This window comes from Clupea harengus, chromosome 12, assembly GCF_900700415.2.
Source record: "Clupea harengus chromosome 12, Ch_v2.0.2, whole genome shotgun sequence".
Classification (NCBI taxonomy): Eukaryota; Metazoa; Chordata; class Actinopteri; order Clupeiformes; family Clupeidae; genus Clupea; species Clupea harengus.
This window is the reverse complement of record NC_045163.1, coordinates 2,965,180-2,990,643: the sequence shown is the minus strand read 5'-3', so window position 1 is coordinate 2,990,643 and position 25,464 is coordinate 2,965,180. Positions and strand designations below refer to the sequence as shown.

General features: G+C 39.0%; 1 protein-coding gene across 1 annotated transcript; it reads left to right on the top strand.

The window, feature by feature from the left end:
- Positions 1 to 23,639, top strand: tmem38b (transmembrane protein 38B). The gene is made up of 6 exons (XM_012833698.3): positions 1 to 320; positions 14,605 to 14,761; positions 17,013 to 17,197; positions 19,725 to 19,812; positions 20,820 to 20,937; positions 22,934 to 23,639. Exons 1-6 carry the CDS (start codon positions 197 to 199, stop codon positions 23,231 to 23,233), a joined length of 972 nt encoding a protein of 323 aa, XP_012689152.2. The 5' UTR covers positions 1 to 196; the 3' UTR covers positions 23,234 to 23,639.
- Positions 23,640 to 25,464: the final 1,825 nt, after the last annotated feature.

Here is a 25,464-nt window from a genome sequence, read left to right as displayed (position 1 = left end):
TCCGGTTAATGTTTAGATCAGCTGTTTCTTCTGTTAACTGCGGGACCTTTAGAGCTCGTATCCAGCTGCACTGTGAACACAAATGAGGCTGGTGTTCTCTCTGATACTGGAGCTGGACGGCTACGGCGGAGGTTAGCTTAATTCCGCGGCGATTAAAAAGGAATCCAAAGACAACTACGTCAGCCATAAAAGAAGAATGGATTTGTTTACATTACTGAATTTAGACGAACTGTCGCTTGGGCTGTCCAATCTCCAAATGTTCCCCATCTTTGAGACAGCTCATTACATAATATCAGTGATGGCACTCCGTGAACAGCCAGGTAAGTACGTTAAGTAACGTTAGTTAGCCTACTTTAACACCATAAAACGGTTGTTTATCGATGACGTGCTCATCAAATTTCCTTTATCATTAGGGATATTGTTACAATTACTTGTATCCTATCACATCTATATTTGTAAGTTAAGTACAAACGATGTAGGGCGAGGTTACACGATGTATTTAGTTTCCTGCGATCGCTGTTCAGGGGACGTGCACTTTGACTGTTGTAAGCCACGTGACATTACTAACATACGTCCCACCCGACTGTCAACGTAGGGAGCAGCACTTTTTCACAGCGTTGGTATTTCTTTAGAGCAGTCATATTTGGCTATCTAGTTATGCATGTTATGTTCTTTATAGCTGCAAGCTTTCTATTTCATTGCATTTAGTTTCTGCTGAACTGTGGACAGCGGCTTAGTGAGGATGCACCATTTTAGTCTGAAATCTTCCGGTGTTTGTAGACTTGCCACGGCGTCATATTCATGCATTTGTTTGAGATTGTTGTAACCAAACACCCTGAGGGATTATCAGTTTAACAGCTCAGATGTGTAAAAAAGAAAACAGCCATGGTACTACAGTGCACCGTCATTTCTGAATTCTAGAATTCTACATTTGCCTGTAACACCGCTTTAATTGTTAATTTTGCTTCCGTCTTGAGATACCTGCAGCCCTCAACCATCTCTACCCTCTTTGGTTAACAACAAACATGACATTGTTCTTTACTCTGACATTTCAAACACATTTCATCAGTAAGCTATTCAACAAATTATTTAATGAAACACTAAGCATTGCTGAATTTTCACCTGTGGGACTTTGGTTTTGGTGTACGAATAACCCAACCTCGGACATAGGGATATGGGCGTGTTAGCAAGGAGGCTAAAGCACCTGTGGCTAGCAAGTCACTGAAGGTGTCATGGAGTGGGGTTTGCTCACAGCACAGCACTGTATCTTTAGAAATCCGTACTGTAGCAGTATTTTCAGTACTGTATTTTCAAATGTGGCCTCCTCAGGGGAAGAATATTCTGAATCATTTATTGCTTAGCACTGTCTGTGATGGATATTTTCATGTTCCCTCACAGTCTCTGGTAAATGAAAGACAGCTCTTTCTTCCTTCCGACGCCCTGAAGTATACACTGGACTGAAAGCACAACATACTTAGCCTATACTTTATTGATAAAGAATCTGCAGACATTTAATAGCACTAGTGAGCCTCTGCCAGTTGAACTTGAACAACCAGAGCTCTTTACGTGCATAGCACGTAGGCTATAGATAAAGCTGAATTTATGAATTTAAAATAATAAATATATTCTGTGTTAAGTTCTAGTTCAGTATTGTCTTAGCGTCATGTTCTGAATGACTTTGGTACAGCCCATCTTTGTGCCATGTATGTCCCCATTATGGCAATTACCATAGAAACAGGTGGTCTTTTATTACAAGGTTTGACCTTCCTGCAATCTTCTATTGTAGTCCTGCTGGGCGTTGGCTTAGCTGTTGGCTATTTTGAAACGGCATTCTGGATCTGCCCTGCCTGGCATGTCATATGCCCCTTCAACCTTTTCCCCCTTGCCACGGTTTTTGGAATCATGGAATTACTTTACTTGCCCTAAACTGTAAAACAAAATGAAAATGATTAGTCTAATGAATTACCCTCACGCTCGCACACATGTCCTTAGCCTGTGGTCTTGTCCCCATTTTCCATTGGATGACCTTTAGCGGGTTCATGCACATATGCTAAAAAAAGAAAGAAAGAAAAATGGGAGAATTATCTGGCTTCTGGGATCTGACTTGTCTGAGGCTGACACTAAAGGAGTATCTGTACAGCTGTGTTAAAGTGAGGTGGAAGACTTAATGAAAGTTTTAAAAGTTTGATTTTGCCAAGTCTAGGCTATATGAACCTAGAATTATGTTAGATTTAAAAATGACAGTTAGCAGAAGGCCAGGTAAAGTTTGCATGGAAAGCAATTTTACCAATGATACTCAAACCTGTACTAAAGTAATCAAGCGTTAACCCTCTGGATTCTGCCACTGGTGATTCTGACATGGTATGTTTTCTGTAATCACTAGTGAGTAAAATAAAGGTAGTTTTGGACTTGTGCAAAAATATACACCAGACCGTTGTGACTAACTGTTGTGGGCCCTTAAAGGTCTTTCTCTTATAAGCATAAAAGGTATCAGCCACTCCATGCATATGTACAATTAAATGGCAGTCTTTATTTGTAACAGCTATGTCTGTATTATCATGGTATCAACAGGTAACAGTCATGGCCTTTGTTCCCTTAATCTGCAGTAATATACAGAGGAGGCCATTCATTGAGGTAAATGGTTCTCCTTCCTCATCCTGAGACAAAGCCATTTCCGAAGGGGATGTCATATCAAGACTGCAGAACAGAACAAACAAAAAACATTTCTCTTTATTAGCCATTTTCTGAAGACTGCCATGCCAGTAATGAAGTGAAACACATTTCCGGTCCAGCTCTTAAACAACAGGAAGTTAAAGATAACGTACTAGACATACAGAAAACAATGTGCCAGAGAAATGTAATTAAAGTTATTCAGAAAGGACTAAACTGCAGGGCAATTGTATGCGTCATTTCTTAAGCTGTATGTCCACCTCTATTTATTGTTATTTTTATTGTCCTACAATAAGCATAAAATCATCGCCTCTCTGGCTATTCATTATATAAACAACAAGCTATCTACTTAATGTTAACACATCATGGGGATAAAAGTGTACCATGTCATGCTCACTCAGGCAGCCATTGCTATCATCATTAGCAAGCGGGACATAACAAAACCTAGATGTAGCTAATATTCATGCTTGTTTAGCAATAGAATATTTGTCTCATAAACGTTCTACACTTCAGTAGCTCATAGCTCTGAAGACATGAACTTGTTTTCCTGTAAGGTGCCCTTTCCTGCAGTGCAGCTGCAATGACTCCAGCCATGTTGATTATAACCCATAGCACGTGTGCCTTACTGGTTGATTCTACCTCTCCTTATCCTTTCTACCTCTCCTTATCCTTCCTCTGATGCTATCTCCTCTAACTAGTACTTAACTTGCACTTACAGTAGTTATACTCCTACACTATTTTCTTATGTAAAGTAGTGTTTGTTGTTACACTAGGTCTCTATTGTTCTTAGCTTGATTGTTCTCTCCTTTGTACGTCGCTTTGGATAAAAGCGTCAGCTTAATGACTAAATGTAAATGTGATTGACAAGGGTGCACTTCAGCCAATAATTTCCCCGTTACCGCAATTACGAGGCAATTCTATTTGAACATAGGCACTGGTATACCTCAGAATTGTTATGGCTTGTCATTGCCATCAACAGCCAGATAATAGTTAAATGTATTTGCAAATTTGACTATAAATGACTTGTGGCCACAACTTTATATGGTGTAACATGACAAAATCGGGTAGTGTCACAAGTGTTCATTGTGTGTCTAAACACTTGTATCCAAATCTTATTTTGCCATTTACTTTTGTTAGGTGAAAATTCACTCAAGTTATCTCAGGACTCCGGAGTTGTAGATCAGTATATTTATTCAGTAACAATTGCAATCGGGCTCAGCACAAGGATGAAAGTGAAGCAATTTCACTAACATCACACAGGGTTTATATACTTCTGACACCATAAATGTTTCTAATGTCAGCAAGAATAGCCATGCTCGACTGAAAGTCCTCTTGTGTCATCCCAACTGCGCTTTCTGAAATTCTAGGATGTTAGTTTCACACAGGGTTGAACAAGCACAGTTCGACCCTTCTTATCATCTCTGAGCTCACCCAAACATATGCAGACTAAGTGGTGTCAGCACCTTATAATCTAAGTTACACACACACAGAAACACAGAAAAGCCTTGTTCCTGCTTACATAAGCCAATGGTTCATACAAGGTAATTATTAATACAAGGCACTTGATTAATACATTGTTAAGTCATGAACAGTGTTTTCAAAATTAATTCTATCAACTTTACATTCCTTTATCTATAATCTATCAATCACCAAAATCATACTGTAAAGTAAGCTATAAATATGTTTTGTTTGTTCAGACAAAAAAAAAACATGTAGATTTCCTGGGTTTGATCACATTATGTTTGGTATAGTCATTTACTTCTTCAGGGGCTCCTCATGAATTTTCACTCTGAATTTGAAGGAAAACTTTAAAGAAAAAAAGATTTTGGCCAATGGGAGAACTTTTTTAGAGATTTACAAATAGGGCTAGTAAACAAATGACACATATCGTCGTCAGAGTCAAATCCTTCTTGGGTTCTTGATCTTTTTCGATCAATCAGTCACCCACCATGCCTCCTCCTCTCAGTCTAGCAGTGAACCATCCATTCCTTAGAAGTCCGCTTGCAGCAAAGGAGATAAAGAGGCTTCAAAGGCTGTGAACACAGACTACCTGGGACAACCTGTAGGTCCCACTGTACATATTCGGCCCACTTCCTAGGAGTCCTGTGTGCCGCTATGGCTGCAGCATACACCATTAATGTGGATGGGGAACACCCTGAGATGTGGGACACATCTGGAAATGAGCTGGCGTTGGAATGGCCTCCGATGCAGCAGCCCCAGCAGGATTACTGCAGTCGCTGCTGTGAGCAGCCTTGCTAGCTGGAGTAACCATATGGAGCTACGGTAGCCGGCGTCCTGTGCGCACCTTCTGTAGGATGCCGCTGATGCAATCCATCTTGCTCTTGGCTAAGGTGGAACACATTTACCTGGCATGCAGAGCCAAAGTGTCATTTGTGCATCTACACCTCCTCATTAGGGCAGCGCACGTCCTGCCTCAGGGCCTCATCTGGAGATACAATAAGGGACCATCCTCTTCCAGAGCTGCCATATCTGCCAATGTTTGTGCAACATAGTCCGGCCTATAGATTAGAGCTGATTTTAGAGCACTTCACAGAACTGCTGTCAAGTCTCTAGAAATGAGGAATCAGTAAATCTTTCTCCTTACGCAAGGCTTTCACACAGTGAAGCACCTCCCCAGGTCTGATTAGCCTGCGGTGGGCCTGCCTGGGCTGAGGGAGTCGTGATAAAAGGCTCAGAACTCAAAGGCTCAAAACACTCAGCGAGGCCAAGGTACACCACTGAAGATGTGTTGTAATGGTAGTAGCACCCTCTAGTGGTCATCTCCAAGAACAACCCCACTGAAGTTCATTGCAGTGCAGAAACGTCAGGAATTGTAACACCCAGTTTTAGTGATCAATCTAAGCTTGTTTATCTCAGTGTTCTTGTACGTCGCTTTGGACAAAAGCGTCTGCTAAATGACTAAATGTAAATGTAAAGGCTGATGGGAATCCATTTAACAAGGAAGTGGTGGCAGAACGGTTCTGAAGACACCGTATGTCATCATTTCCCTTCCCTGTTGTGAACTCAGTCATTGTTTTATGCTTGTCCTACATGATTTAGTTGGACAAATTGAATGCTGTGTTGGAATTAGTTAAATCAGCGTAATAACTCTATTTTAAAGAGAAACCACATTCATTTGTGTAATGCCATTCTTAAAAATAGGTTGGTTTGCCATAACCCATCTGACTCACTCAAATTGGCCGTGACCTTTTTTTTGGTTAATATTGCATGTTCATCAACCACTGTGGCATTTGTGCCCGGCACGTAGAGCCTTTATTTATTTATTTATTTATTTTGTCTGATAAACCAATATATAACGTTGCCATGTAAATATATCTGTAAATAATATATTATATATAATCGGAAACATAGTTATCTTGTCAGTATTACCATAATGTTACTTTGCCCATTTCTGTTCATAATCTATGCCATTGCTACTTTGTGGGCTACTTTTGTAACAGAACATAAAAGTCACATAGGCTACAGTAAATACCAGTGAAACTGACGTGTGTGTGTGAGAGAGATCATTTACTATTATTGTTATGGCTACCATTCACACACTTTCAGGTGGCTTTATGTAGGATAGATCATAGATGCGCAACTTTCAAATGGTTTGACTAACCAAAAATCAGAAAATACTTTTATTTTTCATTTTGAGCATGGTCTGTCGATTATGTACACCACATTTTGTGAGAGTCAGATGAACGGCCTTGGAGGAGTGACGTGTGTTAGAATGATGCAGTTATGGTGCTTGTGTTGTTTTATGTACAGTTTCTCAGCTCTGCTGCCAAGCCTGGGTCTGTTTTATATTCCATTTGGCTGTGCTACATATTTTATTGTCTCTTAGTATTTCTGTAATCAGAAGAAGATCAGGACTGTCAGGGCAGTATAGGTTAGTATAGGTATAGGTGGACACTGTGATTAGGACTAGTATATGATATGACAGTCTGACAAGTTGTTTGATAGAATATTAAAAGTAAATGCAGAGAGCACATAGTGCCTTGTGTTATTAAAATAAGTCTTGAAATGAAGTTATTTTCAATAGAATGTTGGCTTTCAAAATATGGCTGAAAAATGAGAAGGAAAGAGGTATACAACATCTTGTTGCTATTTTCTGAACTATAACATGGTCTTTACGTCTAATCCAGAAATCTTTCAATTACTTTTTTAATTGTTGTATTCAGGGTCATGCTTTTAATATGCACAGTACATCTGAAACAAAGCAAGAGGTGATTGGGAGTATTTTGGATTTGGACAGAAAACCCACATTTTTAAGGATGGCCTAATTCTGGCATAACGTGGTTTAGTAAATAAACACATTTTTATTATTTCTGTTAGTGCATATGTAATGGTAAAATATCTGGGAGCATCCAACGTACACCTGACATGGAGCTTACTTGAATTCAGAAGCTTGCAAGTTTATTGAGCACTTCAACCTACACTAACCCAACGAGCTGCACACCACGTGCTAACTACCTTCCAGCTGACCTAATCGATAGATCCCATCAAAGTATCTTCCTCCGGAGGGAGAGGAAAGTCTGTCTCTCTTCCTCTGTGCTTCTCCACATGTTCATCTCAATCCCTGTTTCAAAATAAGTCCCCCTCACGCTTCACGGTACGTGCTACACATATAACAAAGCTGAAAGTAATTTTTTTTTATCGCGAATCATCCCAGCAAATTGTGCAATTTATTTATATTTTAAATCGATTGACGGCACCACTCTTCACTTATTTACAAAGCTAGTGGCTAACAAACTTCCACTTCAAGTGGCTGTACTTCTGGTACTTGGACTGCAACAGAATGAAGATCACCCTTACTATTTTAATTATATTTTGTGATAGCTATTTTGCAAAGACTACAACATTACTGAAAGGTAATTTATAACCAATACACCATTTAATATAACAACAACATTCTCTGGACCCTAGTTTGGTGGTGAAAACTCTGGCCGAAAATGGCATATTGGCTGGGGTAAAAATTCAACCGAGGCATAGATTTTGGATGTAGACATGGTAACATGTACTACTCTGACAAGAAAAATGTGCATGCGCCAATCACAAACCATCACTGCACATTTCACAATGCAAATGTATTTATCTGGCAAATAAATATCACATCTCGAATATTCTGGAAGTTAACATATATCCTGGCAGGCTTTTAAAAAAAAAAAGGATAAAAGGTTTGCTTTAAAAGGTGAAACCCCTTTTAGGACTCAAGCGTCTGGGAAGAGGTAGTCTCATTTGTCAAATGAAATGCCCAGTCAGCAGTAAACAAATCTCATCCATGATGTAAACACACAATAGTGACTTTTCCTATTGATATGGTGTAGTCTAATTTAGGGGTGGGAATCTCTTGGCACCTCACGATTCGATTCGATTCCGATTCAGAGGTCAACGATTCGATTCTAAACCGATTCTCGATTCTGAACCGATTCTCGATTCTAAACCGATTATCGATTATCAATTCTAAAACGATTATCGATGCATCTCAATTTTTAAAACATTTGAGTTTGCTACTTAGAGTCTCAAATCACTTCCTACTTTGTGTTTGATAAATCAACAGATCTATTTTTTTATTAGAGAAAAAGTTTTTCCTTGTCACAATTATGACTTTCTATGAACAATGCAATAATCGATGCAGCTTGCATTTCAACACAAAATGAATGTGTAAAAAATAAATAAATAAATATAAATTTAAAAAAAAAATGTTTTTTATTAAAAAATCGATTATGAACTTTTCTGAATCGAGACAGAATCGTTCTAAAGAGAATCGAGAGAAATCGAAAAATCGATTTTTTCCCCCCACCCCTAGTCTAATTAGCCTACAGCAGAAGAAGAAATAAAAAAGGTCTCTTTTCTTGGCATGGCCACAAAGGAATGCAGAAAGAGATTGCTTTACTTCACAATCTCGTATATCTTATGAACTCCCCGTACATAAGATATAGGAGATTGTGAGCTAAAAGCAATCTCTTTCTGCATTCATGTAGGCTAACGGTCACTGCTACTCTTGTTTATTTTTCAGATTCTTTATAGCCCTGAGCTCTGTCTCATGAATACATTTACGTCCACTCTCTCCCGATGACACAGTGCTTAGCTAAACGACAGCACCAAATAGCATACAGTTGTTCCCAAATTTCAATCTGGTTAAAGTTGAATACCGTAGTTACCTGAGATAAACCTGATATGCTTTTGCAGTAAACGGTTAAGACCATTCTTTCGCAACACTGCTCCATATGTATCTTTTTGGGGAAAGGAGTGGAAAGAAGAAAACCTGAACCACCTCACGCAATAACAACTAGACCCATCTGCTAGCTATAAGTAGAAGCTAGCCCAGTATTCTCTGTATGGACATCATGGCAGAGGTGACGAAGAAACCGAGGAGAACGTTGTCAGAGGAAGCGAGGAGGAGAAAGAGACGGTAACCGAGCAAGAGGTCGAACAAGAGTCGGTGTCAGATTGGCTTTTACTCGTTGGCGATAGGCAAACAAGACAGAGGGATGCAAGTCAAATTCTGAGCTGGCCTTTTTTCTGTTTGACTAGTTAGTGATAACTTATTAGCTGTCTTGCTATGTCTTGTGTTGCGCTTGCTTGATGTTTGGCTGTGTTAGGAAAGTTGTCGACTCGCCGGTTTTTCATCAGAAACATCCCTGCCAATGTTATTTATGAAAGAATGCAATGTAGGCTGTTACCTTATTGGATGCCCAAAGTAATCAACCTCAGCCCCATCTCAGCCAAGCATCCAAATAAATTCATTTCAGGCCAAAAAGTTTGATCAGTATTTGTTAATCTCACACCAAATAAGGCTTAGAAGTTTGCAACCTTGAAAATCTAGCTCAGCAAGATTGTAATAAATTACACTGTCCAATGTATATTGTGCCTTTATTTTATTAGATTACACATACTCCACATTCAGACGCTAAGAAAACAATGTATATATAGGCTAAAAAAGTAAAAAGTATTTCAGCAAAACAAAAACGTTTGGTTATATTAGCATTCATCTCCTTTGCCACAATACATAAACAATGCAGAGTTTGCAAAGAGATTGCAGAAAGTTAAGCTGGTTTTCATCGACATGATCATGGAAAATAACTTGTTAACCCCCCAACTGTGAAAGCAGTGTAGGACTGGGCTTTATTTATTACAATTTACTGTTTTGTTTTTTGTATAAAAAAAAATGGACGAAAAAATTGTTAGGGGGGCTCGCCCCTGGACAAATATTTTTACCTTTATAGCGATTCAATACTTTTCAAGACATTTGAGATGAAAAGGACCACATAACTGCCTAGTTTACTGCGGCTAGCTATTTTTTAAGCTAGCATAGGCTAATGATTACATGCAGTTTAACAGTCAATGCATTTGAACACTAAACAAAGTTCCCTTCATCTCCTCATATAACCTCAGCCTTGCTGTGGTGGGCGCTATTTCATTTCACACAGTTTAACTCTGCACAACAGTTCAGAACTCCACCTTGGGTTACTTTCAGGAATAATTTCAGATGAAGCTGAATGTTGTTGTTGCACAAGCTGTTGATAAACAAGCTGTTGACAAACAAATGGTTTTCAAGCAACACTGAATAGGAATAAGAACTGAGCAAATGTTCTCACCTTCCATTTTTTTCCATTTTCATTCTTTCCTCTGGGGGCCTCTCTGTGTTTTCTGCAGTATGCAGTGCCTCCTCTGATTGATCTCGTTTGCATTAAGGAGAAAATAGCTGAAGTTATGGGATTCCTGTCAAAGTATCTTTTATTACTCTTGTCATTTGTGTAGGTTTTTCTGCCTTTGCCGATGTTGCAGTTCATGTCTACGTAGACAGGTATGTTCTAAAAACAATGACATCGCTCGGTGTTCGTTCATGCTATGCTGTCAACCCACCCTGTGGCTGCTGCTTCTGTGATCCACGTAGACACAAGGTTCTGCTCTAGAACCATTTCTGTCTGGGATCCGCTGTGCTGCATGCTCAACCAGGCACTTAAACAGTTGTTTGTGCCAGTGTCACAAAGATATGGTTAAGTAGCCTCAGGCCATCAACATTTAACTTTATATCTGTGCAGCTCCCCTGTACAGGTGTTTGTACTGATAGGTTGCGCTCAGAGTAACAGTTCAATGAAATAGAGGCCATCGCCATGTTGTGATTACATCTTTCCACATATTGCCGTATAGTTCTCCATCTGATTTTTATACTATGAAATTTTAACTCTCAAAGAAATGTTTTTTTTTTCAGATCTGTTAAATATGGTCATTCATATTGTACTGTATTGAATCATTACAAATCATTACAAAATAATTACATGCCATTATAACGATGCACCCTACAAAATACTTTCACTTTACTTTACCTTCATAAAACGCCAAAGGTATTGAAACAATGGGATGACAAAGTAATAATAATAATAATACATCACATTTATATTATATTTATTAAAAAAAAATTGTATGTCTTTATTTTAAGCGTCTTTAAGAACTATGAAAAGCGCTATATAAATGTGATGTATTACTTTGTTTCAATTGTTAAATGTGATGCATTACATTGTTTCAATACCTTTGGCTTTAAAAGATGTTGTAAATACACATTACTTTAAAACTACTCACTGTGTTTTCACAGAACAATGAAATGTGGCTTAACCATTACATCTTAAGGTCGGAGTATGTTTCAATTCGTGGGACTAGAGGCCGTATGTCGTATCGGTTTTGCCAATACCGGGCCACTTTTGGTCTACTGTTTACCCCATGTATGGTTTGTTTGTTTTACTTCACCTAATAACGCCTGTTGTATCATATTTGCTACATGGGTTTTTGAGACGTCTGTGTCATCATCTGACACAAGTCCTCGGCCATCTGGTGAATTATCTGTGCACTGTAAGTGTACTGTAGGCAGTAGTGGGCCTTTGAATGCTGTATCCAAAATGGCTGCCTTCATGTAATAACTCACAAGTTAAATCAGTGTTAAATAACTCACAAGTTAAATCTTTGGCAATTGTGTAAAATATTTATATTGTTACTAATATTTCATTACAGAAATGTACTGTATTGAAGCAACTTATAATTGCTTAATATTTCATACTTTATAATATTTCATACTTTATTTTATAGTAAAATCTTGTTGAAAATGTATGTATGAAATATGATACAGCCGGTATTTAAGGGAAATATATCCAGGATGAAAAGCGATATCCATTGTCTTTATTGCAATTCATGATGCTGACGAAAGATCATATCTCAGTAGGCTATTGGAAGGGTGATTAGAATGCTAGCCCCTTAGAGATGGCACTGCTAAGACCACAAACCACAGCAGGTGAGAAATTGCAAAAATGATGAGCTCAGAAATGAGAGTAAATAACATTTTATGTTCATTGCACAATATAAAACCAGTGTTGGGGATCTCAAGATTAGGCTCACTAGGAAGAGAAAAGAGATGGAAAAAATGAAAGATTGGGATGTACTGCAGTCTAGATTGCAGGACAGAAACAAGAGAGGAGATGATTACAGCCTTTAAAAAGGCCATTTAAAGTATACTGCAAAAGTAGTGTTGTCAGACTAAGGTTAGGTTTTGAAACAAAGATAAGGAGATAAAAAGGTTGTTGTTAATACTATTGAAAGGCCACAAAATTGACCAAGGTATGAAACGATACGCAAGTGGTTTGTTTCCGATCTCTGACCTGAGTAACCTGAGTGAATATGGAACATATAACTAGAGATGTAATGGTATTAGATTTTAATAGTGTGATAACCATTACCAAAAGAACTGCGGTATTACAGTATTAATATCTATTGCAAATGTTTTTTAACCTCAAAACCTGGCTACGAAATAGATCTGATGAACACCAGGGTGCAGAATTAGCACCCGTCAAGCGCCAGTGCCGTGTAGATTTCTTTGGTGGTTACTCCACCACTCTGGCATGTAAAATATGGGTGCTTTTCATCTTCGAAAAATACTTTAGTTGTCTGTCTATTAACCCTGATCCTGTTAAAAACGGCTTGCCATATCTATGTGACAGGGGCGATGGGGAGGGAGGAGGGACACACAGAGCATAACATGGTCCCTCCAATGATTCGCAACTCTGTGATTGCAGAATTCGACATCATTTTTTCATGATGCTGCATATTCTGTTCATGTACTGCATACGTTGTGCGTTAAATTGCAGAAACCTAATTGGTAAGTTTAGCACTTCTGTGAAGTTGGAACAATATTCACAGATTTGAATATCTGGGATCAATAACACAGAGTTTGCTAGGTGAACATAAGCAATACTACTCATGCCAACTACTGCAAAAACATGAACATGTACTTACGGCAAGCAATCAATTCCATCCTAGTTTGCCTTGCATCTGCACAACTGCAGCCACTAGAACCCAGACCAGCAATGTCACTAGATGCTACCGCTGACGTTTGACGGGGTACAGACTTTGCCGTCGTTGTGTTGCGGCGTCCTGGCAATTTGAGCAGCGCCTCTTGAGCTGTTGAAAAGTGACGAGACCATTGTACAGTCTGGAATATCGAATTCAATCTTCACACTACATTATCAAACCAACGCAATAATAGTGTATCCATAAACCTTAAAAGCTTTTCCTCCCAATGAATACATGGACAAATAAAATGACCTAAAAGAAGTGAACTTTTCAGGTATGTCTCTGTCACAGCACCAGTAGGGCAGTGTAAACACCCACCCTTGCATTAGCTCTTCTATTCACTTGCAAATTCTTACTAGGGACAAAAAGCCATTGAAATGAAAAGCAGTTGAGTTAGAATGCTATAACCAGCAACCGCAGTTTTCTTTAGTTATTGAGGTAAACAGACACAGTTCTATCTCTGTAGGGATCCTTTCCATGTAGTCAGACACTTATAATAACATTATGAGCCTGTCAGTGGCGAAAACAAGCTGACTTGCAGATGCTTGCCCCATGGGATTACATTGTGTAGCTGTTTTAAGGTGGCTGGTTATAGCGTTCTAACTCAATACTGGACCAATTTCGATTATTTTTTTTGTCCCTTGTGGCACCCCGCTCAGTGTCCAATCTCATTTGAGTGGCCACTCCAGCACCACACAGTAGGCCAATCAACTACAGGCGCTGACTGAGGGCGCTACATCAGAGACCGGAAGAAGAGAAAGCTAAAACACTGACTGTACAAACTGATTTTCCACAGTTTTCATTCACAACACAGCCATACAGGCATTTCCCCTGAATTGTTACTAGACTGCATGTGTGAAACACACCAAGTTTTATCATTAATTGTCCTTGGTAAACGGTTTAACCCAAAAAAGATATAAAATTAGGGCCCAAGTTGAAAAATCCCAAAGTTTCCCTTTAATACTGATAACAGTTGGAACAGTCAGTGCAGTTTCTTACCCCTACATGAACTACTGCTTCTTTCCTCTTTGACTTCTTACCACAGTTAATCTGCTGTGAAGAGCCAGCGTGTTGTTGGTTTACCAGGGAGGGTTCTTTTAGTTATTCAAAAACCTTTAAGTAAGTTTTAGTTTTAGTTTTTAACTGGAGAGGAGAACCATCTTTTCCATTTTTTAAAAAAAAATATGCCCCATTATTTTATGTGGCATTAAAAACATTCTCTCTTGACAGTGGTTGCTGTGAAGAATGAATTGTTTTGAGAGAAACTTAATGAATTGCATGTAGATTTAGATAAAAGTGTCCAAAGCGTATCTTCTAATGCTTCTCTTGAGAGTCAAGAGAATTATTCTTTAAGAATTTGTATTAATCATAAAGAATTATTATTATAATGTCACAGTTGTAGACATCATCATGTATGTGATTAAGATGATGGTGAGAATAGTTTTCAATTGTTCAGGTATAAACATATCTGTTGTTTAAACTCCGTTGTGATGGTGATGATAATGGTGAAAATAGTTTTCAATTGTTCAGGCATAAACATATCTGTTGTTTAAACCCTGTTGTGATGGTGATGATGATGACTTGCAGGGGTGTTGGAGGTCGCCCACCGGAGCCCGTTTGCCTGCTGGTTTAGCTCCATGCTCTTCTGCTTCGGAGGAGCCATTTTGTCTGGTCTAATGTTGGCTGAGCCTCCTGTGGCCCCGCTCTCCAACACCACCACTGTGCTGCTGGCCTCCCTGATATGGTCAGTCCTTTGATCATCTCATTCATGTCCTCTTTATGAGACTTTCAACCCCTCTTATAGATATTATAGTTTATATATGTTGAAAATATATATATGTGTGCTGCTGGCCTCCCTGATATGGTGAGTCCTTTGATCATCTCATCCATGTCCTCTTTATGAGACTCTCAACCCCTCTTATACTGTAGGTATATATTATAGTTGATATATGTTGAAAATAAATATGTTTGCTGTTATGGTGAGTCCTTTGATCATCTCATTCATGTACTCAGTGAGATATTTATGAGACTCAACCCCTCTTATAGACAGTGAAACATTTATATATGTGCAATATATATGTTTGCTGTTGTCTAAAACTGTTCAAATAACTGTTATTCCATTTCAAAGTTACAGCACGCAATTAGCTATACTTTGTGATGGTGAAATATTTTTACCCGGAAAGATTTTTACGTTGTCAACAGGCTCATCTGTCCAGCTATATTTATGTGCAGCAGGATTTTCATCGGAAATCCTTTATTAGCTTATGTGTCCCATAAGACACAGAATAAAGCCCCTCACACAAGGATGTCTATCTAAATGAATGGAGAGAGACCAATGATGAGTTAATTGTATATCCAATTCCACATTAATAATGCATTTCTAAATCAACATTAAAATCTGACAAACGTAGAATAAACATATGATTAATTGTATTAATGTAGACATACAACTTATTGTTGAATTATTCTGTAGTTGATTTCCCATTTGAAGTAACTGTGCTATAGGCCTATACCTCTGAGACAACATCAACCCATCAAATTCACCTTGTGAGTGAGCAAGTACGTTTTTAATAGTTTAAAGCGACTGAAGGAATGTACTGCCCTTGTGCTACCCACTGGAATTTTGAGCTATATTTTGTAAATGGTAGCCAAATTCATGTCATTGGCTGTAAAAAAAAAAAAAAAAAAAAAAAAGAAAAAGGCTAAAATCTGGCCTGTGGAGAGCTTATCCATCTGTAGACATTTCACAAAAAGAAAACATGGAAAAATATTGGATAAGCAGCCAGATATGTAACATAATGGCGTGCTTGAAATGATAGATTACAGCGTTCTAGAATCTTTGTTCGCCAGCTATGGCAGCTACCATCTGCAGAACTTGTGATGTCACAATAGGCGAACATTCCACCATTCAATTCGATGGGGGGGGGGGGGGGGGGGGGGGGTAAATGAGTCATGTTGGAGCAGTGTTGATATCTAAAAAGCGGTGCCAAAAATATGGGTGGAACAATAAGAATAATAAAACTTAAAAAGAGTAATCACAGTAATAAAACTTCAGAGCAATAATGTGATTGCTTGTGCCTCTTTTGGTAACCTTCACCTTGATGAACAGGCTACCAAAGTTGCGAAGGCTACCCAAGTTTCATGGCAATATCTGTTTGCCTGCAGAATTTTTGTTATTAAGAGACATCTTGTTATAAGCTCTTCATTAGTGCTGGCTCAGGAACAGTTTGTGATTGGTATGTTCATTATGTCCAGACAAATGTCTGGATTTGCTAATGTCATAATCAGCCCAGCCAACAGGCACTTGGATGTTATGTTTGATAATGCATGTAGTGTATGTACTGTAGGGTTTACATGCTTGGATGTTATGTTTGATAATGCATGTAGTGTATGTACTGTAGGGTTTACATGGTTGGATGGAAGGGTGACAGATGGATTTTGTTGATCCCAGTCTGAAATGTACTTCGTCACAGTAGCAGCAAGTGAAACACTGTTCACAAAAACACTCATGGACAAACACTCCTTTCTCAGTACCATTGTACACCTCTGCCCTCTAGTGTGCATTACATGAAGTGAAGGTTACTTCAATTCTGCTCCTGATGAGTGAACTGATTGTATACTGCCTTTTTGTTCTCTACTGGATCTGACAGCTTAAGATTATGTTTTTTTTATCACATTTCTCAATGTCCATCAATAATTTCCATTTTTTGTGAACCTAGTATGGGTTAAAAAAAAACTAAATCAGAAAATCAAAACAAGAGCAAACTTGGACAATAAAAACATGAATTATAATAAATTCACAATATGTTATAAATCACATTTGGGGATGGCAGCACTGCATATATAATCACAGGAAGTAAACACAATGTAATTGAATTGAAAATGTAATGTCTTATTCGTCACTCTAAATGGCACCCCCTGATGGAATGAGAGGGTAAGAACACAAATGCACTCTTTGTTTAATATCTGAAATGTGGCTTTTTCTTGTCTGACAGGTATCTGGTGTTCTACAGCCCCCAGGACCTGTTGTACTCCTGTGCATCCATAGTACCTGTGAGGCTGGTTCTGTCTGGGATGAAAGAGGTGACTCGGACCTGGAAAGTTCTGGGGGGTGTCGTCCAAGCCCAGAAGAAGTATGAGAATGGACTCTTGGTGATGATTGCAGTGGGCTGGGCCAAAGGTAAACATGAGACATGACCATGATGGGAGCACTTTACTGTACAGACCGGTGAGAAGTGGGTAGTATCATGGTAATAAGTCGATAAGATCATACAGCTCATAACAGCTCACAGGTAACAGCTCATAACAACCACTAATTACTTCATAGTTTCCAAGTCGTCTAAGAGTGATCCACCACTTATTGTGGTAACAAGTCTGTAAAAGAATGGTAAAATCTTGTGGCTCATATGGAATCACCTTTTAGATGTAGTAGTAATGGTGAGGTTTAATGGTGAGATTTTAAACGTAGTAATGAAATGGTAAAATACAGTATTTTTTAATGAACCAGAAACAAATACATTCGTTTCATGGCAGTTATATGGGATCAGGGCTGTAAAGCACTGAATTGCCTGTTATGATTTAGTTTCTCTGTAACGGATATGACTAGACTTGAACAATGGTCCAAAAACAACTGATAATTTCACAGAAACAGACCAGTTTGGAACTGAACTGCTTTACTTCTCCAGTTCCATCCAAAACAATCTTACACTCTTCTTCTCTGCTCTCAAATCCCTCCAAATCCTGCTTTACCCCTGACTCCAAACAAGCAGTATGGGAAATGTAGTCAATACTAACAATGAACAATATTTAGCAACTTACCCATTTTCAGTTCTGACACTAGCAGTATCGCCACTCGATACAGCCCATGGAGTTCTCCATTTACACAATTAAAACACAACACATCAGACACCATACTGGTTTCAAAATGATGATTAATACCCCAGCGCAACTTCATATTGAATAATCAACAGCAAACAACAAAGAATATAATTATCATATGAATCTTTAAAGGCAGTGTAATTTCAGAAATGTATCAAAACTTTCAGAAGCTGCTTTTTATTTGAATGTAATTTACAAAGATTGTATGAAGCTGCAAGCCAATATTTTGTGACTAGCAACTTACAGCTGTTCTCTGTCAAACACAGGGGTTTGAAAGGACAGGACCACAAGGTGTAACACACTGAAGCTGACAAAAAGTGTAATGGTTTAGAATCGCGAACTGTGCCTTTTAAGAGTTTTGTATAATTTTCATAATGCACACTCCCCTTCCTTCTCAAATAAAACCACTATCACATTATCACTTGCAAATTATTTTACACGGTAAATATTTGGGTTAATCTGGTTCGGATTGTGCTTGGAATGTGTTTAGAATTAATACATGATCAGAATACTGATTTACTAATCATTATTCTCACATAGTCTCACTGTCTGAGTGTCATACTGAACTCAAAATAACAGTGAAAATGCACTTCATATTTGTGTAAACTTGGAACACTTCACAGGCTTCATGTGTCCCATGAAGGTCTTTTATGTGTGTCTAAAGCATTGAGAGTAGTGAGCCATGACATCCTCCTCTCTTTGCTGGTCTGTGTTGTACCTCACTGGATGTTCATTTAGTGTCATTTAGTTCATTTAGTGTTATCTTGGCAGGGACAAGGGTCAAAATGTCCCCACCTGAACACTGGTGTACCTCAGGGATCAGTACTTTGACACCCTATATTTTCTATGTACACCACTTCTGTAGGTACAATTATCCCTTCCCACGGGTTCTCTTACCACTGTTACCACTTACCTCTCAGCTGTACTTGTCCTTCCCCTGGATGACCACACAATAATGGCTCGAATTTCTGCACACGCCTCAGTGATAAATCAGTTTGGATACCTTCAGCTCAACTAAGTTCCTGATATTCCATCCCAACCCAGCTCTCCCACATAATATTAACATCCAGCATGAGTCATCATCATTGACCCCAACTGAAACTGCACAAAACTTGGGTTGATTGATGACCAACTTCATTTCGCTGAGCATATACCTTCTGTCACCTATAATATTCGGAAGATCAGACCCTATCTCACACAACATGCTACACAACTCCCTGTGCAGGCCTTGGCTATTTCTAAACGTGACTATTGCAATGTAATTTCAGCCGGCCAGCCTGCATGTGTGGTGAGACTGTAGCAGATGATTCAGAATGTGGCTGGGAGTTTGGCCTTTGATCAGCCAAAGAGGACAAATGTAACTCCTCACTGGCTCCCTGCAGCTGCTGGAATTAAATGAAACTCTTGCCTATAGAACAGCCACTAGATCGGCACCAGCCTATTTAAATTCAATAGTTTGCTCTCAACCATTCCGCTGCTCATCTGAGGTACCTCGGTAGTGGAATGACCTACCTAGTGCTGCCCGTTGCAGCAACAGCCTTAGAAGCAAGAAGCCTCTAAAAACTCACCTTTTTAAAGCAGCATTTGTCGAACTAGTTCATTTGTTTCAGCCATACATTTTCCTTAATATAATCATAGTTTTGGTATCATTTGAATACAGTATAACTTACAATGGATAATGTATGGTTTGTATGTATGTACTGTATGTATGTTTGATGTTCCACACTAGTTGCAAAAGCTGTTCTAATCCAGTTTTAATTCTTCAATATAAAGCACATATTTGTTTTTCACCATTTGTATACATAGCAAACATCTTGTATCTTGTGCAGGTGCTGGTGGCGGTCTGATTAGTAACTTTGAGCAGCTGGTTCGTGGGATCTGGAAACCCGAGACCAACGAGCTGCTGAGAATGACCTAGTAAGTGAGATGAGTGCTCCTTAAGCAAGACCAAGGAGAACAGAGCAACCACACCATTAGACCAAAATGGACAATGGCTTGTGAAATACCACTGTTTTTTCTCAACAAAGAACTAAAAAAGGTGGCCTTACATCAGACGGTGTTCTAAGTTAGGAGCCTGATGAGTTGGCTGTTAAGCATCCATTTTGTGTGGGCTTCTTTTATTCCTCACACAATGGAACAATGTGACACTCTGAGCAGTGCAGGTAGAATAATGGCCTTCTCTATTGATTTTTTTTGTATTCCCTTCTTTTCCCCCTCTGCACTTGTCACACCGAACAAATGATGGTTATGTTCATCCACCCAGTACAATTAATAGCCAAGACATTGTTTATTACCAGCACGACGTTTGAATTTTAGTCAGGTCAGGAGCAGCTCACTGTACACAATTTCCTGACCAACACACCAGAATGATGCGAGTCAAGTGACAAAAAAAGGTTATTTGTCATTGTCACATAGCCTCAGTGGTCACCATGGTCTGGGACTCTTCCATTGGTTTCACATTTGGATTGTAGATAAGCTCAGCTATCCTTTCATGCCATACATGCTGAAATCTTAGCGAAAGGCAGTGTAAATATAACCAGTTAAGAAGACCAAACTTAGCAAATCCAGAATGGAGAAAGGGCATATCATCTCTTACTGCAACAATGCAACTCTGCTCTGTTTTCCATAATTATCTAGCCTCTGATTATTGTAATAGCATTTCAAATGTGTGTAGGCCCTTGAGCAGCATGATTCCAGACAATGGAGTAAAACCTGCGATGGGAATGGATTGTCTGTCTGTAAACAGGCTCATTCCCATGCCTTTGATTAACGCGAAAAACATAAAGATAAACCTGTTTACTGCTGTCAGTAAATGTACTTAAGAAAACTTGATGAAGTGTTTGGATGTATACTCTGAATACTTTGTTGTCATTTCTACACAAGTATTTACAAAACTGTTGACCATCAACGTCTGGTATGTGCAGCCCAACCAAGATAACCCTGATTGGAGCGGTACTGTTCGCCCTACAACAGAACCACTACTTGCCTCTGAAGAAGCACCATCTGATGTTGATCTACACAGTCTTCATTGTCACCAACAAGGTTTGACCATCCTGAGCACTGACACATTCATGTATTCAACCTTCCAGCAATCTCTGAGTCAGTTTTCCTTAAAAAGGATAGCATTCTGTAGTATATAGACCAATATCAGTAACGTAAGACCTGATTGACCTACAGTATTTTCCTTAAAAAGGATAGCATTCTGTAGTATATAGACCAATATCAGTAACGTAAGACCTGATTGACCTACAGTATTTTCCTTAAAAAGGATAGCATTCTGTAGTATATAGACCAATATCAGTAACGTAAGACCTGATTGACCTACAGTATTTTCCTTAAAAAGGATAGCATTCTGTAGTATATAGACCAATATCAGTAACGTAAGACCTGATTGACCTACAGTATTTTCCTTAAAAAGGATAGCATTCTGTAGTATATAGACCAATATCAGTAACGTAAGACCTGATTGACCTACAGTATTTTCCTTAAAAAGGATAGCATTCTGTAGTATATAGACCAATATCAGTAACGTAAGACCTGATTGACCTACAGTATTTTCCTTAAAAAGGATAGCATTCTGTAGTGTATATAGACCAATATCAGTAACGTAAGACCTGATTGACCTACAGTATTTTCCTTAAAAAGGATAGCATTCTGTAGTATATAGACCAATATCAGTAACGTAAGACCTGATTGACCTACAGTATTTTCCTTAAAAAGGATAGCATTTTGTAGTATATAGACCAATATCAGTAACGTAAGACCTGATTGACCTACAGTATTTTCCTTAAAAAGGATGGCATTCTGTAGTATATAGACCAATATCAGTAACGTAAGACCTGATTGACCTACAGTATTTTCCTTAAAAAGGATAGCATTCTGTAGTATATAGACCAATATCAGTAACGTAAGACCTGATTGACCTACAGTATTTTCCTTAAAAAGGATAGCATTCTGTAGTGTATATAGACCAATATCAGTAACGTAAGACCTGATTGACCTACAGTATTTTCCTTAAAAAGGATAGCATTCTGTAGTGTATATAGACCAATATCAGTAACGTAAGACCTGATTGACCTACAGTATTTTCCTTAAAAAGGATAGCATTCTGTAGTGTATAGACCAATATCAGTAACGTAAGACCTGATTGACCTACAGTATTTTCCTTGAAAAGGATAGCATTCTGTAGTATATAGACCAATATCAGTAACGTAAGACCTGATTGACCTACAGTATTTTCCTTAAAAAGGTTAGCATTCTGTAGTATATAGACCAATATCAGTAACGTAAGACCTGATTGACCTACAGTATTTTCCTTAAAAAGGATAGCATTCTGTAGTATATAGACCAATATCAGTAACGTAAGACCTGATTGACCAACAGTATTTTCCTTGAAAAGGATAGCATTCTGTAGTATATAGACTATATAATATATCAGATAGATATCAAATATATAGATATAGATATAGAATATATCATTAACATATTAACAATTAATAATGCCATTACTTAGAACTAAAACTGGTCAATATGCACCATGTATATACGTAACATTATTTGTATGATGACCTATTATATAAACTGTAGCTTAATCATAAGAGTTATTCATTTGTTATGTATTAATTGAATTGTTATTGATTACCCCACTGTCATTAAAATATATGCTATTGTCTTGCCCAAATGCACCAGCCATTTCCTATCTAAAAGTCTATTTGATGTGCTTCTCTTTTTGAACATGTTTGACCAGGCTGACACAAGTTGGCCAGGTATTGCAGTGAGTGCGCCATTAGCAGTTTCTTACTGATTTCACAAGGCTTTTGCATCATATCTCAGCGTGTTGCATCAGCCTCTCGTGCGCTGATGGAAGACTGCGACTCTTATCTGATGTTGTTTTACCCGAATGCTGAAGCTCTTAAATCTCATTTACCTGAAATTCTTTTTATCCCCTCAGCACGTTCTGCCTCATTAGTATTGTCCAGTGCAAACTAACCCAACTCCACTCTCTGGGATTCTCTTATTTCTTGTCTTCCCATCGTAGGTTAGGATGATGTTGACTGGATCTTCCACCTCACCCTTTTCCCACATGGAGTCTGCTATGTACAACACGTTCTTTGCTCGTCCGGCGGCCTACTCCCCTCTAGCTGATGGGGGTTCACCGTGTACCTCAGAGCCACCCAAAACCCCCGATGCCCACTGTGACGGCGCCAAGAGCTCCGCGCCACCTGGCACCGGTGGCCCTTCCCACGAGTCCAGGCTCCTCGAGAAGAGCTCAACCAAAGCACAGGACAAAGACCAGCAGGACGGGAACGAGCCGAAGAGCAACAAGAAAAAAGACTGAATGATGAATGCACATTTCCAGCTTTTCATAGTTTTTGGACCATAAATATATATATATATATTCAGTGATTCGTAAGTTTAATTGTATAACAAAGCGATAATAATATAAAAACCTATATTTTCATATCTATTATGAAATCAAGAGATGTTTACTACTGCTTCAATGCATTGATGTTTTTAAAGGATTTTGATGAAAATACTGTTCCTAATCGTAAATACTCTCTGAGAGGGTTGTGATTTTCTAAGAGAGATTCCAATACTTATATACTGCAGATTTTATATTATTTATACACAAGAGAATGTCTCTGCATGGCAGAATCTTTACTGCAGTGAATGTAGCACCCGACAATGTGTCATTACTGTGAGCGAAATACCATCAAAGTAAGTAAATTCAGTTGCACTTTAAATGTGTCCTGTGATTTTTAATTTCATAAATAGCTGCATGTCACTCTCATAAATATGTTGTTATGCTGTTGAGGTTTTATGCAAACAACGACAAGACTTAACTAAAAGACGTATCCACTCATCTCAATAACCTTTCTGCAGTGAGAGCAGAGTCTCTTGCATTGACTGTGGCAGGGGGGAAAGAAACCTGTGTGCCAGATTTAAGTAGAATGGCAGTGGAGCTCAGTAATGGAGAGATTATTTCTGTTTGCTAAGAGGTGAGCACCTCAGACAGCATTAAGATGCCTTAAGAGAAACATGCTGCCTTGACACCATCCCTGACCTTCCAATGATAGAAACACAATGACTGCAGGGTTGATGTTCCTGAGACTGCTCGTGTTGGTGGTCAAGATCTCCAGGGGTTGTCTTGGTAGCTAATTATAATCATGTCCTGTTCTGATGAAATTTGTTATGAATATACACATATGCATTCTATTCCGGATGTGGCAAATAGTGATGTAAGTGACAATAATAGAACCTATATTTTTACCTGTTCTCAATCATTGATTTTGAAGTTCATTGATGTTCATTTTGATTTAGGTACGATAGGATAGAATAGAATCCAAGATCTAGTTGAGGGAACATGCTGCTAATTCTATGCCAACACAGACCTCATTCAGATAATGGGTTGGCCCTTACAGGCCCTGCCCTCTGATGTCAGCAATCCACAGACAACGTCAGTCAAGCTCTCAGATGACCCTTAGTTTTTCTACGGCTTGCCTGCCGCATAGCTTGTCACTCACCTGCTTGCTCATTCACAGTTGGCAGGAAAGGTGTCCCTATGATGGGTGTAGGGCCGATGCAGGTCCCTGTGACATCCACCAGGGGGCATGGGGTCTCTCTTGAGGCTAATTCATTGCAGGGAGGCTGGCAAGGACCCCTCTCTTCAAGCAGAATGGTAGCTGCCCACAGACACGGAGTGGCACGTCCAGAACAAAGGCAGAGTCCATCAAAATCGACACAAAGAGAACCTTTTTGTCATCCATATAGACATTCTCATGAACACACACAGTCACTCTCGGAAAAATATCGCTCAGCACTCAGCACTCTGCAACCATGTAGGTCCTTGATCTTTATGATCCAGACAGGGGAACAAACCACACACAGTATCTGTATTTTTACAACCTACAAGCTTATGTCCTTATTGAGCTAAATGAGTGAGTGATATATTATTTTAAGTCATCTGCTACAGATCTGTGTGCACTTTATACATCATTTCTAGCCAAAGATGTGCTCCTCCTGTGATGTGATGAAACCATTAGTCATTGTGTCGTCTTTAGGGTATTTCTCCTCGTGCTGCTTTGTGTCTTGCCATGACCTTGTAGTCACTCCATCCTGAGCAGGGAGCACTTTCAAAAGTGTACAGGGGGACAAAGGAAATGTCCACTAACGCTAAGCCCCGCAGCACACCAGCCAATGGGACCATCACCGCAACAGAGTGTGTGTGTGTGGGGGGGGGGGGGGGGTAGAGGGAGATGGAGAAAGTGGGAGAGAGGGAGGGAGCGGCAGAAGGAGATGGAGAGGATGGCTGTCAGGATAGTGTGTGTGTGTGGGTGGGTGGGGTGTGTGGATTGGTGGGGAGAAAAGAAAGAGGCAGGAAAATGTGCAAATAGTACCTCAGTTTTAATATTCACACGTAATTCCTTGATCTGCAAAACTGATTGTGGGATGGGAGACGTTGGCACTGCAAGAATTGAAAAACACTGGTGGAGGGGGAGATGAAGTCGCAGGAGTCATATCAGGCTATGATGGCTGAGCAGCAGTGATGCACACTGGGTCTTTTGAAAG